The sequence below is a fragment of the Pyrus communis genome, chromosome 15 (genome assembly GCF_041283825.1).
Source record: "Pyrus communis isolate YQ-2024b chromosome 15, ASM4128382v1, whole genome shotgun sequence".
NCBI lineage: Eukaryota > Viridiplantae > Streptophyta > Magnoliopsida > Rosales > Rosaceae > Pyrus > Pyrus communis.
The window spans coordinates 40652408-40668770 of record NC_142579.1 but is presented as its reverse complement, the minus strand read 5'-3'; the positions used below and the strand labels follow the sequence as shown (position 1 = coordinate 40668770).

At 36.8% G+C, this 16363-nt stretch overlaps 3 protein-coding genes across 4 annotated transcripts; 1 reads left to right on the top strand and 2 right to left on the bottom strand.

Annotated features, from left to right (window-relative positions):
- Positions 1 to 81: 81 nt before the first annotated feature.
- Positions 82 to 3769, bottom strand: LOC137735928 (putative monogalactosyldiacylglycerol synthase, chloroplastic). Its single transcript, XM_068475283.2, has 8 exons — positions 2776 to 3769; positions 2334 to 2506; positions 1639 to 1800; positions 1414 to 1555; positions 900 to 1124; positions 752 to 814; positions 599 to 673; positions 82 to 503 (listed from the first exon to the last, which is right to left on the bottom strand). The coding sequence occupies exons 1-8, from the start codon at positions 3325 to 3327 to the stop codon at positions 270 to 272; spliced, it is 1626 nt and encodes a 541-aa protein (XP_068331384.2). The 5' UTR covers positions 3328 to 3769; the 3' UTR covers positions 82 to 269.
- A 6495-nt stretch (positions 3770 to 10264) lies between these two features.
- On the bottom strand, positions 10265 to 11075 carry LOC137728490 (VQ motif-containing protein 4-like). The gene has a single exon (XM_068467267.2). It carries the CDS (start codon positions 10949 to 10951, stop codon positions 10406 to 10408), a length of 546 nt encoding a protein of 181 aa, XP_068323368.2. The 5' UTR covers positions 10952 to 11075; the 3' UTR covers positions 10265 to 10405.
- A 3907-nt stretch (positions 11076 to 14982) lies between these two features.
- LOC137744433 (uncharacterized) lies at positions 14983 to 16323 on the top strand. Of its 2 annotated transcripts, XM_068484253.2 has the most exons (4): positions 14983 to 15286; positions 15717 to 15866; positions 15981 to 16071; positions 16184 to 16323. In XM_068484253.2, the coding sequence occupies exons 1-3, from the start codon at positions 15059 to 15061 to the stop codon at positions 16056 to 16058; spliced, it is 456 nt and encodes a 151-aa protein (XP_068340354.2). In that variant the 5' UTR covers positions 14983 to 15058; the 3' UTR covers positions 16059 to 16071; positions 16184 to 16323. The 2 variants fall into 2 exon arrangements, with proteins under 2 accessions (XP_068340354.2, XP_068340351.2); XM_068484250.2 differs by having other exon boundaries at positions 14984 to 15286; positions 15981 to 16323.
- Positions 16324 to 16363: the final 40 nt, after the last annotated feature.

The window sequence follows — 16363 nt, the reverse complement described above, 5'->3', positions numbered from 1 at the left end:
GGGATGAGTGAGCAGAAGACTTGTTGTCCAAGGCAACTCCATTTTCTGAAGTATATATAAGAGTTCACGGTCTAATCACAATTACTGCAAATTAATCATATTTAATCTCGATGCACGAGTTCTTAAGAAATTAAGACAATCATGCTGACAGCCTGATAGATTGTATTAAATGTGAAATTATAACAAGGTAATGGCCTGGGAAGGGAAGAAGGGCCTAGTTTTGATCAATTAGAGGACTTGTAAACAAAAATGGATGGGGAAAAATATGGTTATGTTGTACATAACTGCGGTACAAGGCTTCGTTGTCTAACGAGCTCGTGAAGATCATGAACAATCTTGAACACAGAATCAGGCTTTGCCAACTTCAATGCATTTTCCGACATGGCCTTTAGCTCATTGGCTTTCGGACCAAACCAATCAGCAACGATCCTTGCTATCTTTTTCGGCGATTTAGAGTATTTCCCGCACCCATTTTCAACGACATATGGTACATTCCCAACTTCCTACAATGTGAAGAAACGGTCATTTGCAACATTTTCCAGTGAGGGGATTCTCAAAACAGAGCAGCACAAGGGAAAATAGATTATATCACCATTACCTGTCCGGCAATGTAATCGTTCAGAATAATTGGGAGGCCTCTTATCATGGCTTCTGCAATAGTTCCTGGACCGGCCTATTAAAAAGTAGACAAATTGGTTGGTAACAAAATATACAAGACTCTAATGGCTTTTATGGTTGTTGACAAACTTACCTTTGTAATTATGCAGTCGCAAGCTCCCATGCATTCCTCCATTTTAGTCACAAACCCCTTCACCTATAATTTCAATCAATTTTAGCTACTAACTTCTGTTTATTTAATGCTGTGTTTCGGACTATGCATTCAAAGGGTATAAAAATACCTGGACAGGGATCTTCCATTTGATTGAAAGCAACTTGTTCGCAAGCTTTTTGTTGCGACCACATATGACAAGGACCTGGCCTACAGGCTCCCCAAGATTCTCGTCATATAATGCATCCCCAAGTGCCCGAGCTGTAGCCTCGATAGGACCCATTCCTTCTCCTCCTCCCATTAGCAACACAGCAGGAAGATCCTCCTCCATTCCTAGTTCTCTCCGAAGTTCAGCCTGCATTGAAATAAACAAAACATGACAAAGGTAGTCAACATTTATTTAAAAGCACCGTCTGCAATCATGGAATGTGCAATCTAAAACCACTGTCTACAAATGCTTTTACCGTAACTTATAGAAGAGTATTATCTATAAATCATCAAAATCCAATTGACAGCTTACAATTACCGATTTCAAATTTCCAATCAACATTCATGAGCCCTTTTATTATCACACCACTTGCTGATTTCTTTTAATCGTACAACAATTACATCAAGGTTAAAGAGTATGTTGATCAGTAACCAACCTTTGGTCGCACGGGCTTAACAAAGTTAGGCCGCACAGGGAGGCCATAAACCTTGATTTGGGAAGTCTGGAGTCCAGCTTTCAATGCCCTCTTCGCAACCTCAGTTGTTGGGCAATAGCATCTCGTTACAAGCTTATGAAACCTGGAAATGAAAACATAAAATATCAAAGGTATGCTTGGAAAAGGAGGCTATGTTTCCTAATAGGAGCTCTGTGCAAAACTAACCATGTAGGATGGCAAGTACTTAAATCCGTGACAACTGTGGTAAAAACTATCTTCTTCAATAGACCCTTTCCCCTCAAGACACGAAGTGGTACATGCTGCATCAGCGGATGCACACTGATAATAATATCCGGCTGGTATTTCATCAGTCCTTTGGCAACCTCCCTACAAAACAAAACAGAATTAGAGGATATCAACAAGGCATACTGCCGAAATGCCATCTTTGAGCCATAATTTGACACGGTCATATTTGTGAAAAAAGAGAGAGGTTTGACGGAATATGATAAACTCATGAATAGTAGGACAAATTTGCTCATTTCTGTATCTGTAATCCTATCTGACGTTTTCCTCACAGGGTTTAAAAATCTGCCAGAACAGCATACAATCTCGTCCTCAAAAATGACATTTCCATCGAAATTTATGAGCTTATAGTGCATAAGATACATGATTAAAAAAGTTGTAAATTCCTGCATGCTATTCTAATCACTAAAACTTATGGTCAACAGCTACTGCAATATATAACCATTCGAAAATTGAAAGGCGTGTTATATGTTAATTTAATATATGGTGGTCAACTATTACATGAAGAAAAAGAATGTACAACTACCTTGGAAAACAGACTACAACAACAACAACAAAAACAGTCGAAATGATTAAAAATTTACAAGCATTAACCTATAACAAAAACAAAGTCTTACCGAGCTATAAATGTAGAAGTTGCTGCAAAATTAGACTGATGCACCAGACGCGGAGAGGTTCCATAGTATGTCATTTTCCATAGCGGCCCGTGTTTCACCAAGAAATTATAGCTCCTGGGAAGTTGATTAAATGGCCAAGGCGTATGATCCGACCATAAGTCAGTAACAAACACCTGCGATATGCACTCTTAATTGAAAACATGATCAACAAATATGCACACTCACACATCCATTTTTGTTTCTCCCCCAAGTATTCTCGTTAATTAATGAAATTTTGAGGGAAAGAAGATAAAAGTTATACTTTTCGATCTTATTCCCTATGGTGTTATGCTATTACATTGCTTTTTTCATGTAATTCCCATTTCTCTCTACCTTAGTCAAACAACCAAATACAAGTTTCATAACAAAGTTGAAATTTTTAGCACAATTCAGAATAACTGACCTGATATTCGTCCCCAAACTCCTCATTAAACGCTGCCTTAATCGCCTCCGCAGAAGCGCGGTGGCCGCCGCCGGTGTCACTCATCAAAATCAACACTTTCTTGGGGCTCTCCGCCTCCACACCATTCAACGCAATCCCATTATCGTTAACGCCGCCGCCATCTTCTATCAACACATTGTTATTGTCCCCAACGCCGTTATCCGACCCATTTCCATTTCCGTCCCCAGACCCGACGCGAACAGAAGCGAACCCAATTGGGAATCTGTCACAGTGGAACCGAATAGCCCGATTAAACTCCGTCACAACCCTCCGAATGCCCGAACCGCCGCGACTGCTCAAACTTAGTGAAGCTGAAACACCGACCTTGGGATTCGTCCCGGCACCTGAAGCACCCCCAAAGGCGTCGAAATACAAGAAATTCGACAAAAACGAGGAGTGCCCATCTGAACCGGAGCTGCTGTGAGGCCCAGAGCTGAAGGCGAACCGACCCAATCGGGAAACGAGGTCATAGACCGGGCTGGGTTCCTGGGTTGCGACAGAAGAGTTATACATGGTGGGATTTCTGGGTTGGGGAGATTAAACCATGGCGGACGAGCAGCGAATTGGGTTTTGGGTAAAAAGGCTGGAAAATGAAACGCCAGAAGAGAACAAGGTGTGAAAGCTTCGAAGGGAGAGAGAGAGAGAGGGAAGGGGACGTGGGTGGGTTTTGGAGAGACAGTGAAGTTAGCGAAGTGGAAATCTTCGAGGGGGTTAGCGGCCACACACAGAGGATTTTGGTGCGTACAAGACTACCAAGTGCTTGTGCGCGCGCGAGTGATCGGAGGAGATTCTTGGTATATTAGGCACAAAATTGGTAAGAAGAGAGTGGGTTGTCTTTAACTATATTGGGTTGGGTTGGGTTGGTTAGCTTTATCCCAACTCAAGTTGGTCTATAATCTCTCTATATACTGTTGTAACTTACATGGAGAAAGATTCGAATTGGGTGTAAAGAGACGAGTTCATTGTTTTGACTAATTGGTTTAAGTCATATCTCTACGAAAGACCCTAACAAGGTGTATTGAACCTTCTGCACCGCTTTTCAATCTTGAAGAGTGCTATAATTAACTGTCAACACTCAAAATTTCTAATGACATAATTTTTTTTTGTTCTGACAACTTTAACAAGTCACTTGTATCTCTGCCATTGTCTCGTGTTCTCTACGTCTAACAATCCCCACCTGGTAAATAATTATTTTGCTATTGAAGTTTTGTAAATACACACTGCATTAATCGCCCCAAACAGCCAATTGACTCTAGCAAATACTCATGCAATTTGACCACAATGCATCAATGATCGTACTTGACGACTGATCTTAACACAACTTTATTCTTGTTAGGTCAACAACCCAAAAATGCATGTTGTCACCTTTCAAAAAATTTAATCATAAATGAGAATCTAGTTAAGGTTAGAACATAATGAATGACCAAAAAAAAAAAAGTGTTGGCCTCGAGATTAGTCAATAGTCCCTCCACTAATTAGTCAATTATGTTTGTGTTATTTTGTAAATATTAGTTAAGGTGTGAAGGCCAGAACAAATCAATGAACACATTTGCCTACACCATATAAACTTTACATTAATGGTGTGAAATCGTACATGAAAGGTACGGGAGATTAAATTATGTGCGTATTTTGATTGAATTTTGCACATTTTCGTTTTTTTCTTGATAAACGATAGCGTTAATACTTAATTTGTTAATTGTTAAGAAAAGAAAGATTAATGAACATCAAACTCGTATCATGATACATAAACATAATAATTTTCTAACATTGCAATAAAAATGTCATCCACACATCCTTCAACTTTTGTTAGAGCAAAAAGTAGAAAAAGCACAATCACCATGTGATTTTCGTTCTTATTAAATTTTGGTGTTTGTAAATTGTAAGCAACCCATGTGATTTATATGCCATTTGACTCGAATGGACAGACCGTCCAGAACCACCGGTCTTTTGGATTTCTGATTCACCGACCAACTTGTGTCCTTGCTGCTGAAATTGGGCTCGTGGTGACCAAAGTTTGGGCCGGGATTTATATAAAAAGATTTGGGTCGGAGACAGTTATCAAAGGTAGGTAGGCCCATTCTTGTGAGAGAAAGCCCAAATCCATAAGCCCTAAACCACCCCGAAATAGAATGACTTCATATTGGTCTGCAAATTACACGCGTTAAGTAAATTATAGTATCTTTAATTTTAGTGTTTTTCAGTTGACTGAGGGTAATCGAACTTAAGACACGTTGAGCTTGAAAAGTAACACAACCAACAAGTTACAAGGGCACCGGTTGAACTTGAGATATGTTCATCTATTTCATTTGAACTTAGGGCATATGAGATTACGCACACATGGCACGAGTTTTGTTATTGAACCATATGTGCAGATAATACGAAATATTTCTCTAACAAAATCCAAACAATGCAAATGTAGGCACAACCATATTGACTAGAGCAAATGTTATTCTTTCTGCGTTTGAGTTTGAATCTTCATTCCTGTAATGTATATTTGATTAAAGTATCAAACATCTTTCATGTTGAGAAGAAAATAAAACGATCTATGCACCCAAAATTGGTCATGACATCACATAATGCACTTTGACATATCAAAAGGCAACAAATTCTTTTCTCTCACATTGGCAATGATTTTATGGGGGCAAGGCAATGCCTTTTTCTGCAAGGGATTTAGAACTTTTCAATCACAAAAAAGTAGAAGCAGCTACTAGGCCAAGAAGTGCTTATTGCTTTTTGCAGAAAATGCTTTCATCTAATCACACTACTTCTCATCCATCCCACATGATCCAATCCACTAACAAATTTCAAAAGCTTTATTATATCAGAGAATATGTGCAAACCCCAACCACAGAGAATTCAACTCTCTCAATCATGGCTGCATTTTTTCCTCATGTGGCTTGGTTTGAGAATTGCTTGACTTTATGTGTCTTAAAGTAAAAGCTTTTCTATTATATGGAGAGATTAGTTAATTGGGTATTATCTTGAGGATATTTCATATCCGACGAATTTTTTATTAAGGTTTTATATAGTTGATAATTATTTTATTTCCAGTGTTTAATTTGTGACTAATTATCTTCATGATAATTTGAAAATTTGAGATAATTAGATCCATACTCCTAGCACTTTAGAGCATCTCAAAAAGAGATGTAAAAATGTCAAAATCAACACTAATAGTAAAAAAGACAGCAACAATATTTTCTAACCGAAAAGCCAAATCTGATGTGGCATGACATAGATTGACAGTAGCTTCAAATATTTTTTTAATTTATTATTAAATACATTTTATTATTGTTTTTTGTTTTAAACATTTATTATAATAGTTTTAGGTAATAAAAACATACCATGTGGAGAGCGAATTTTTAAAGATGTCAAAATGTGACATAGGCTGTCAAATTTAAATTTTATGTTTAAAATTTAGCATATTCGTTGAAGATGCTCTTATGCACTTTAACTAAGAACAACATGCAATGCAACTCAGCCAAATTACAATAAATTATTAATTTCTTTATTAAGGATAACTAACTAAGGACAAATCACTCTGGATGATCCAAATTCCTCAATATTATGCTTCCCCAAAATTCAAAGTGGTAACAATTTTGGTAAGAAATGACATAATTTTTAAAGAACTTTAACGAAAAGCTCTCGGTACTGTTCATTTTAACGAAAAACCACATTTTTACACTAAAAAATCAATTATGGTACTATTCACTTTACCCTTATTTTGTCCTTATCGTTAACTCAAAATTTTCAAATTATTTTCATTAGTTTTTCTTTATTTTTACTGTGCTTTTTTGCATAGGTTTCAAAACTTTGTTCATGGCAACTGTCCCCATATTATCATTTCGCAACCAGTTACTTAATTTATATTTTTATAAGTAACCAATAGTAATGTACCAACTTAATCCTTGCTTTTCCTTCTTTGCTGGACCATGAAGCTTTAACTTTTAGACATGAAGAAATAAGTGTGATATTGACAATCTCATATCTCCTCCATACGACACGCTTGACTCGCTACCCTCCTGTCGTTCTATTTTCAACCCCATATTCCATCATGAATCTTATAGTTTTTCTCATTTTTTGTTTTTTTATTTTATTTTAATTTTACTATTATTATGAGAAGGAAGAGTTCAAAATTATTATATTAAATACGAAAGATGAAAGTTTCGAATTCGGAACGCATGGATAGAAATCTAACGCCCTATTTACTACGTTATTAACCATGTAGTATCCCACATCGCCCGTGAGGGCGTGGTCTTTGGGCCTTATATGTACATGCCTGGTGGTACCCTTTGAGGAGGCCTTTTGGGGCTGCGGCCTGCAAAAACAAAACCATGCGGTAGCCTGGTGTCTGCGACCTAGTTCAGGCCAGGAATGCCAAAGCGGACAATATCCTCAAGGCGGGAGACCGGGATGTGACAATTTGGTATCAGAGCCAGACTCACGCCCGTGGTGTGCCGACGAGGACGTCGGGCTCCCTAAGGGGGGTGGATTGTAGTATCCCACATCGCCCGTGAGGGCGTGGTCTTTGGGCCTTATATGTACATGCCTGGTGGTACCCTTTGAGGAGGCCTTTTGGGGCTGCGGCCTGCAAAAACAAAACCGTGCGGTAGCCTGGTGTTTGCGACCTAGTCCAGGCCAGGAATGCCAAAGCGGACAATATCCTCAAGGCGGGAGACCGGGATGTGACAAACCAACATGCATATTTTTGTTTCTTTTACACTAATAACACGCTTACTTACATAAAATGCATTTTAAATTGTTACAATTGTTTTTTGTTCGTTTGTTAATATATATATATGTCTTTTTTTTATACAGTTATATTATTTACATTGAGCGAGTGAGACAATAAATTAGTTGTGAACTCACTAATCTCGAGATTTAAATCTAATATCTCTTACTTAAAAGTATTCTAATTTTTAACTTCTCTTGCATTAAATGACAATTACACAATAAACACAGTTCGTAATTTAATACTTGGTAAGTCATGAAGTAAATTGATTAGGAGATCTAGTAATCGATGTTCTTTTATGTCCGTGACTTCAAGAATTCATATAGCTTTCCTCGTTTTAAATAAGTAAACATGTCACGTATACGACTTCTATTAAGTAGTTCCATGAAGCTTAGTTATAGGGTGCGGAAGAAAATGTAGTGCCAATCATTTTAGACAGGCTTATGATGATTCATTGACTAATGAGCAAAAGAAACGACCTAATTTCAAAAAGAGAGGATAATGATTCATTGACCACTTGGTTTATGACTTGTGAGGGAGAATCAAATCGTCAACAACAAAGTTCATCTCTTGGAAAAATGCATGTGAAAGGAACGCAGAAGCGTCCGAAACCAATCCAATGGCAAAAACGTACAAGAATTAAAGACTGGGAGAAGTGGAGAAATTGGCAGAAAGCAGTGAACAGACAGGGATGTGAAAATTCCCAATCATTTTAGACCTTGATTTCAGTGATGTACTTACTACTTAGACTCAAACAAAATTCAACGATTAAGAATACAAATTATACCACACTGCATGCTCTTGTCCAATGCCGCGTCTAACTTTCCTTTGTGCGTAAGTTCGAATACCTTAGATATTTTTAATGTTCGTTTGAGAAATACTTTTAAATAAATGAAAAAACATTTTGATTTTGAAATCAGTCATTAGTAAAAATACAAGTTAATTCTGAAGAATTAAACACTTTTCTTTTGGGACCCAAAAATATTTTCTCTAAAAATGGTTTCAATCAGCTGCTTAATATTAGGGTATAGTGGCATTACTATTTACTTGTAAGTGAGAGGTCTTAGGTTCGATTTTTGTCAAATGCGAATTTGAACCATATTATTGCTAACCCAGTGTGAGGCTCAGCCTACTCTCCCATCCACTTAGCATAGATAATATAATTTGTTAAAAAAAAAAAAAAAAAAAACGTTTTCAATCATTTAAAAACACTTTCCAAACGAGCTCTTAAAAAATTGAGTGTTTAATATCGTTTTTATATAGTCATTTAGTACTACGATCTAGTGATATTTATCTTCACTTGTAAGTGAAAGATTTTAGGTTGGATTCTCGCCAAAAGAAAATTTAAACCATATTATTGCTAGCACATTGTGTGGGCAAACTCGCCTTCCATCCACTTATATAATATCGTTTTATATAAAAGAAAATAAATAATCTTTTTAACTATACAGAGTTAATTATTTTGTCTTTTTAGCATTTTTTTCAACTCAAAATTCATTTGCTTTTACCTTAATAAGACCAATTGTACCAAAATTAAAGCAACCAGAAATAATGATTGGACGGGTGTGGCCTTAATCTGTCGACAAGTCCACCAAAGACTTGTTCGTGTGAACTGAAGAAACCATGCATTGATCGTTTTCGTACCGGAAACCTACCAGAAAAGCCTACTGCGGGAAAAGATAGCCGCCGTTGAGTATCCCATTCCCAGGCTTCGGACGGCCATGATTACTAAAGCTCGAAGTTTTGCTAAGATATGTGGCAATGATTCGGGCTGGATTTCGTTTTTCCAAACTATTAACAAAATAAAATGGGTCTGCATCATTAGAATTTCCTTACAGATTATTTGATCGACCAGTTTATAATATTTTTCATTGCACCGGTTTCGTAGTAGGTAACGATTGAAACAAAACAGAACGATAAAACATAAATTGCATGTTGCAAGCAAAATCTGATAGTTTATTATTTAGTGTTATAAATTTGTCAGATTTGTATGAATTTATAAGATGAGAAAATTGAATACTTTTTTTTTAATTATAAATATTGTAAGATGAGAAAATTGAATACAAAACTTCAACGAACGAAAATAAATCATCAACCACTCTTGGCAATTACCACACAAGTTTTCTATAAACAGTGGCAGCAATGAGTGACAAGAGAGTGGTCTTACACAGCACATTCGTATTCCATACTTGACATATTTTAAAAGTCTCGATTCAATGGCGGCTTAATTTGCTAAAATATTTGTTTATGGTAATAAAAGATGTGATCTAATAAATATCCTGCCGTAAATGAAATGCTAAGGGAAATAATATTCATTTTTATTTCCGGCTTATGTACATTTTTGTTTATTTTTAATATTTACACTAAAAATGCAAATGATATTTTACCACAGTAGTGGAAATGAGTTGTTTCTTTACATTTCGAAGTTGGTTTGAACCCTATTGATTTCTTAATCTAACAACTAATCACTAATGTTATCGTCTTATCAAAAACAAATATTTACACTAAAAATAGAATTTTAAGACAAAAATTAATATTTTCTCAAAAAATAAAAAGAAGAACAAAAATTAATTTGTGTGTGAAAAAAAAAATATGACAAACATAAATTATTTCCCAATAATGTATTAATAATTAATAACTCAGTCAAAAAACGTCGATATATAATTCGCAGTTTCAGTTGATCAACTCAGTCATGACAGTCACAGCTTTTAAATCCAGCAATTCCATACAAACAGAAAAGTCTCAAACACATATATAATTATATACTGGTATTACAGAAATCTAAAAAATCTATCAGAAAAAAGAAAATACATTATATTTTGGTCGACAGAAATTTGATATGTAATTTAAATTATTTAATATTTAGGAGGACCGCAGAGACTCGTGATTAGGATGACTGGGTGAACTCAGTGGAAACAGAGTCAGCAGCTCGGGCGGCTCGGCCCCTCTGGGCGTACTGAGCGGCGAAGGGTGCAAATAAAAACCCTTCTCCGCAATTGCCTTGTCCTCCTCCGCCACCGCCGCGGGAGACGACGGCGACTCGGACCCTGAACTCGGGAATGAAAACGAGTCGAACCCGAGTGGTGTGATGGGACTCGGAATCAGCTGAGAGCCGTGTAGGGTGGCGAGGCTGAGCTTGATCTCCAGCTTTCTCATGGTATGTCTCCGCTCTTGGAGCTTGAACGGTGACCGGCGGGGGCTTGTTAGGTCACCGGGAGTGGTGGGTGCTTTAGGGTAGTGCCTTGCTGGGTGGGTGACCGGGAGCTTTTCCGAGTTGCCGGATAAGCCGGTGAGCTTCTGAACGAGGTCTCTGAAATTGTTTGTGTCTGCCTGAACGAAGGTTGTGGGTGACGATGTTGGTGAACAGAGGTTGCTGTTGCCTTGTAGTGAGTGATGATGTCTTTCCATTTTTAGAGTGAGAGAGATAGACACAGAGAGAGAGAGAGAGAGAGAGATTTACTAAACTAAAGTTATGTAATTCATGGTTTATGCTTTTGTTGGGAGTTTGGGAGAGAGGGAACGTATGTGTGATATGAATGACAGAATGAGAGACTAGTGTTGAAAAGAGCGTGATCTTTTATAATGGTGACTTTGGGTGAATGTTGTTATGAAGAAATTTTTCATTCTAACCTGAACACGGATGATACATTACGTGTTTTTATATCAGTGGCGAAAAATTTTATTTTGTAAGTTAAATTTTTTTATACACATATCTCACTATTTGTATAATGACACATGGTGTATCATCCCGTGTTCCGATCACATTGAAAAATCTCTTGTTGTTATGGACATATATACGTATTTTAAAAATGAAAAATGATTTCTGCACGCTTGTTTTCTTACGCCGTTTTGTTTTATTTTTGTTATTAATCCTCTTTGACATTCAGTTTAAATATCAAAAATAAAAAATGAGTGTTCAAAACGAAAAAAATGTGTACATAACTCATTTCATGAAAAAAATGGTTAAAACTATAAATTTTATTATTTATATCATCTTAATTAACAGTATTTTACTTATGTTAGAAAGATAACAAATCAAGTCATCATCTATAGAAGAACTTGCATGCAACGTGTTTTTAATTAGTCATCTAATTCTTACTTATCTGAAACATAATTTGTTGCGTGAGAAAGAATCAAGAGGCTTTCTAGAAAGTAAAAAAAAAAAACAGACTCGAGCTTCTTGCAAAAATGATACAGGATTCACTGGATGAGTACGTCTTGGGTGTGGTGTAAATTTAGGTTACTAATTAATTAACTAAATAATGGGCTTTGCCTGAATTTCCTTTACGTTCAGACCGCTGGTTTGGAATATTCAATCAAACACACACAGGAAAGATAAAGGAAATAAATTATAAAAGGGGGGAGGAAAATAGACACAGTAGATTTAGACTTACATCAAACCTTATCTCTTGCTAGGATTTTGTTTCAAAGTCTCGAGAATTATTCACCACCGTTTGCACCCTAAAAATATATCATATAGCTTTACAATGATTGCCTCGTTCGATAATACTTTTAAAATAATCAAAAACGCTTTTTAAAGTGTTTTGAGTTCCAAAAATACTTGAAGTGTTTTTTGCAAGAAGCACCAATTATGTGTTAAGAAATAACTTTAAGTGTTTTTTCCAATATTTAGTTGTATTTTTACTAAAAATTGGTTCAAAATCAATCTCATCAAGAACGTTTTCAATTATTTTAAAAGTACTTCTAATGGAGATCGGAGTCTTTGCAATTTCAATTGGTGGGAAGATATATATAACATTTGAGGACTTTAGCATCTATGTCACTCCCCGCACATAAACAATTTCTTGGTACTTCTCCATCTTATTTTTCATTTGTCAATAAGAGAGAGATTCAAATACCTCTAGTTATAAATTAAGCATTTCATCCCACACTCACATTGGGGTTAGGCGAGTTTACAGGATGTGTCCACTTGAATTCAACTCTTTTTACATGTTAAAATAAATTAGAATATCGCCTTATTCATAACAAATATCTTATTCTCGTTAATAAACAGCGAAGCTTTGTTATTCGTTTATCATTCTTTACATAAAAGTGAGTGAGTGCATGGAACCATGTCTATAATCTTACGAGTGACAGATGCATATATACTTAATGACACTCCAAAGTCCAAATATATGTTCTTCTAGCTAATTGCCTCCTTTGTTTAATTAAATGTGGTACAAATTATTGTTTTTTTTATTAATATTGTACCTAGACACTCACCCTCCCAACTCGTTCTTCCCCTTTTTGTGACGTCTCTTTTTTGTGCGCAGTGATGGATATGCTTCAATCCATTAGACGCAATTTGTGTCGTTTTAAATTTTAAATTAAGCCGCCGGCAGACACAATTAGTAAGCTCTGATTCTAATTTCTAAATTGTATTGAGCATTTTATTTGATTAGACAAAAAGGCACACGAACCGTATTCTGTCTCAACGTACGCATGAATGGTTTAGTAAAAACTGTTAGAAAAATTAGGGTCTACTTGCTATATTAAATCACATATAAAATCAAGAAATAATTCATGCGATTGTATATCACAATAATGCATGCACATGAATAACCCATTTTAAATGAACATGACATAATGGATTAGAAAAACCTAGAAAATACGGTCGAGGCAAGTGTTCGACACTTTGTCATTAAGACAAGTTTATGCCCCACTACGGTGCTTATGGTTGATCGGCGCATGTCTTCCAAGATACAACGACCACGTCCTTGTAATAGTAGCACTCCAAATCACAGGGCTCCATGAACCACGATTGTGTTAAAAACTCTTTCATATGGACTTAATGAGACTCTCTAATATTTCATGCACTATAGGTATGATTATGTAAAACAATGAAAAGTTCTCTTAGTGATTATAGGGGCTTCCCTATTTATAGAATGTGAGACATCTCTTTGGAAAGTATGTGACTATTCATGAATAGTCAAAAGTTGCAACATTTCATTTAAGTAGACATATCTTTCTACCAAAAGGCTCAACTTCTAATTTCCATTCAATTAATAAATTTAATATTATAATAATATTATTAAATTTTCCAACAAAAACTATATTTTTAGTGTTGAATTTTCGTACTCTTATGCAGTAAAGTTGTCACATCCCGGTCTCCCGCCTTGAGGATATTGTCCGCTTTGGCATTCCTGGCCTGGACTAGGTCGCAGACACCAGGCTACTGCACGGTTTTGTTTTTGCAGGCCGCAACCCCAAAAGGCCTCCTCAAAGGGTACCACCAGGCATGTACATATAAGGCCCAAAGACCACGCCCTCACGGGCGATGTGGGATACTACAATCCACCCCCCTTAGGGAGCCCGACGTCCTCGTCGGCACACTACGGCCGTGAGTCTGGCTCTGATACCAAATTGTCACATCCCGGTCTCCCGCCTTGAGGATATTGTCCGCTTTGGCATTCCTGGCCTGGACTAGGTCGCAGACACCAGGCTACCGCACGGTTTTGTTTTTGCAGGCCGCAACCCCAAAAGGCCTCCTCAAAGGGTACCACCAGGCATGTACATATAAGGCCCAAAGACCACGCCCTCACGGGCGATGTGGGATACTACAAAAGTTGAGCTTGTGAAATTCGATATAATTAGCATAAAAGAGTTTTGCTATTAATGATTTGGTTCATTTGAGTTTATCATGCAATTTGGGTCTTGTCTTTTTTGAGCAAGTTCCTTCTTGTTGTAGATATAGCTAGAATCTCGTGCCTCGTGATATTCTAATGTAATCTTTTTTTTTTTTTTTTTTTTTTTTTTTTGGGCTTGATACCCTGTTGTCAACCAGAAAACAAATATTTAAGTATAATAACCATTAGAAAGGAAAAGTTTGGGATTAATAATGAAACTATAGACATAATATTTGAAAAAATAAAGAACAAGTTAGAGCGTATCCGAAAAAGATTTCAAATGTGCCAAGTAGACATTCAACGGTAAAAAAAAGCAACAAAACTTTCTCCAACCAATGCTTCATTTCTCACATGGAATAGCCTCTTGGCTCTTGCTGCCTAATTTGACGTTGCTGTTAAATTGAGCTTTTGAGTTTTAATAGATGAGCTCTCATTCAATATTAAAATTAGGTTTTGCTGTAAGAATATGAGTGGCTATCAGTTTTCAATATAACGTCCACATAAACCATCAAATTTAAATGTTATATTTAAAATTTAACATCTCCTTTGCAATGCTCTTAGTAAGCTAAGTTTATGACAAATTTAAATGTTGTGTTTAAAATTGAAATGTTGTATTAAGGAAATACAAAGTCTGGCGCTAGAAAACGTAAATTTGATTCCGACCCATTCCAAAGCCGTTTGCAAAGTCCACAGACCAATTCAAAAAAGTGGGCTATCCTTGTTTTCCATCTCAAAAATGACGGAAGGTTTTGGTCAGTTTGGGCCACAAGAAAACCATTAAAAAAAACCGCCACGCAAACCAAGAAAAAAAAGAAGCAAAAGACTCTCTCTCTCTCTCTCTCTCTCTCTCTCTCTCTAGATTCCAGACTTGAAAAAGACGAGGAGGAAAATGGCGAGCTGTGTGTGCTGCAGGCCGTCGATTGTGGCCAGACCCATTCAAAACGACGGCTTTCCAACGTCGTTGGGAGCTCTAAATCGCGTTGGGGTTGTCGTACCTTACGGTACAAGCACGAGGTCCTTCAGAAGGGTTTGCGGCGTGCGAGCTTCCGCTGTGGACTCGTATGAAAGTTCATCGAATTTCGCTAATCGCATGGAAAAAGCTTGGTTAATCTCTAAGGTAATTCTTATCAACTGAGTTAATCTCTGAGGTAATTCGTATTAAATGACTCTGTCTTCCGTAAATTGGGTCTGGTTTTATTTAGAAATGATGTTTAATGAGATTGAATTCGATAATTAGGTCTGACCAAAACCCTAATGGAGTGAAAATTTCAGATTGAATCTTGATGAAACGTACCTTATGCATTTTTCCGTTTGTTTTGTCGTTCGATTCTCATTTGATTTATTCAATCCAACGACTAGGAAAAAAGGGGGAGAAAAGGCGAGTGCGGAAATCATTTCAGATGAAATTTAGCTGTGCTTGGTGTAATAGAAGGATAGAACATGGATATAATTTGGTTTAGTTTACGTGCTACGAGAACACCATTCAAAATCACCCACACAAATCTATTGGTTGTTGTCTAAATCCTCCATGTTTTTGGTACTTGCAGCAACCGAGGCCTATTGCTTGTTCTTCTTGCAACTCGAATGGACATACTGAGTGCAAATGGTGTGCCGGTACAGGCTTCTTTATTCTCGGCGATAACATGCTTTGCCAAGTCTCTCCGAAAAGTACAACTTGCGTTATTTGTACTGGAAAGGTAAGTCATCTCGCCACCGTCAGTGATTCTTACTACCGTCTTCAATTTCCGATATGCATTTGGATTTTCTGCTATAAATAGTACATGACAAAAACCCGCCTCATGTTTCTCCAGGGTTCAATTCGTTGTTCCGACTGTAAAGGAACGGGCTTTCGTGCCAAGTGGTTAGGACAGCCACCTATTTCCAAGTAGCCGCCTACTGTCGGTAAGCTTCAACCGTCGGAGCTACTACACAAATTGTAGTAACATCTTAATCATGTAGTAACAGTTCTTCGTTTCTCAAGTTTTGATAGTTGCTTATTCTTTAAATTGTGTAGTTAAATCAACCCACAGAGCATCACCCTTAACCAGTTCGCCTCATTCATCTTAGTTTTTGGAATGTAAAACTATCGTTGCCTCGGCTGGTTCTGTTATCAAATTGATTTATTGTTAGAAATATTGATACGAAGTTTTGCAAGCCATCGTTGATTCTGTGTATAATACTGATTTACTGTTGC

Coding starts and splice junctions, on each gene's coding strand:
- LOC137735928 (XM_068475283.2), bottom strand. CDS start 3,327: ATGTATAACTCTTCTGTCGCAACCCAGGAACCCAGCCCGGTCTATGAC. Junction 1,801..2,333: donor ACTTCTACATTTATAGCTCG/GTAAGACTTTGT, acceptor TTTGTTTTGTAG/GGAGGTTGCCAAAGGACTGA. Junction 674..751: donor GCGACTGCATAATTACAAAG/GTAAGTTTGTCA, acceptor ACTTTTTAATAG/GCCGGTCCAGGAACTATTGC.
- LOC137728490 (XM_068467267.2), bottom strand. CDS start 10,951: ATGGAAAGACATCATCACTCACTACAAGGCAACAGCAACCTCTGTTCA.
- LOC137744433 (XM_068484253.2), top strand. CDS start 15,059: ATGGCGAGCTGTGTGTGCTGCAGGCCGTCGATTGTGGCCAGACCCATT. Junction 15,287..15,716: donor AAGCTTGGTTAATCTCTAAG/GTAATTCTTATC, acceptor TGGTACTTGCAG/CAACCGAGGCCTATTGCTTG. Junction 15,867..15,980: donor GCGTTATTTGTACTGGAAAG/GTAAGTCATCTC, acceptor ATGTTTCTCCAG/GGTTCAATTCGTTGTTCCGA.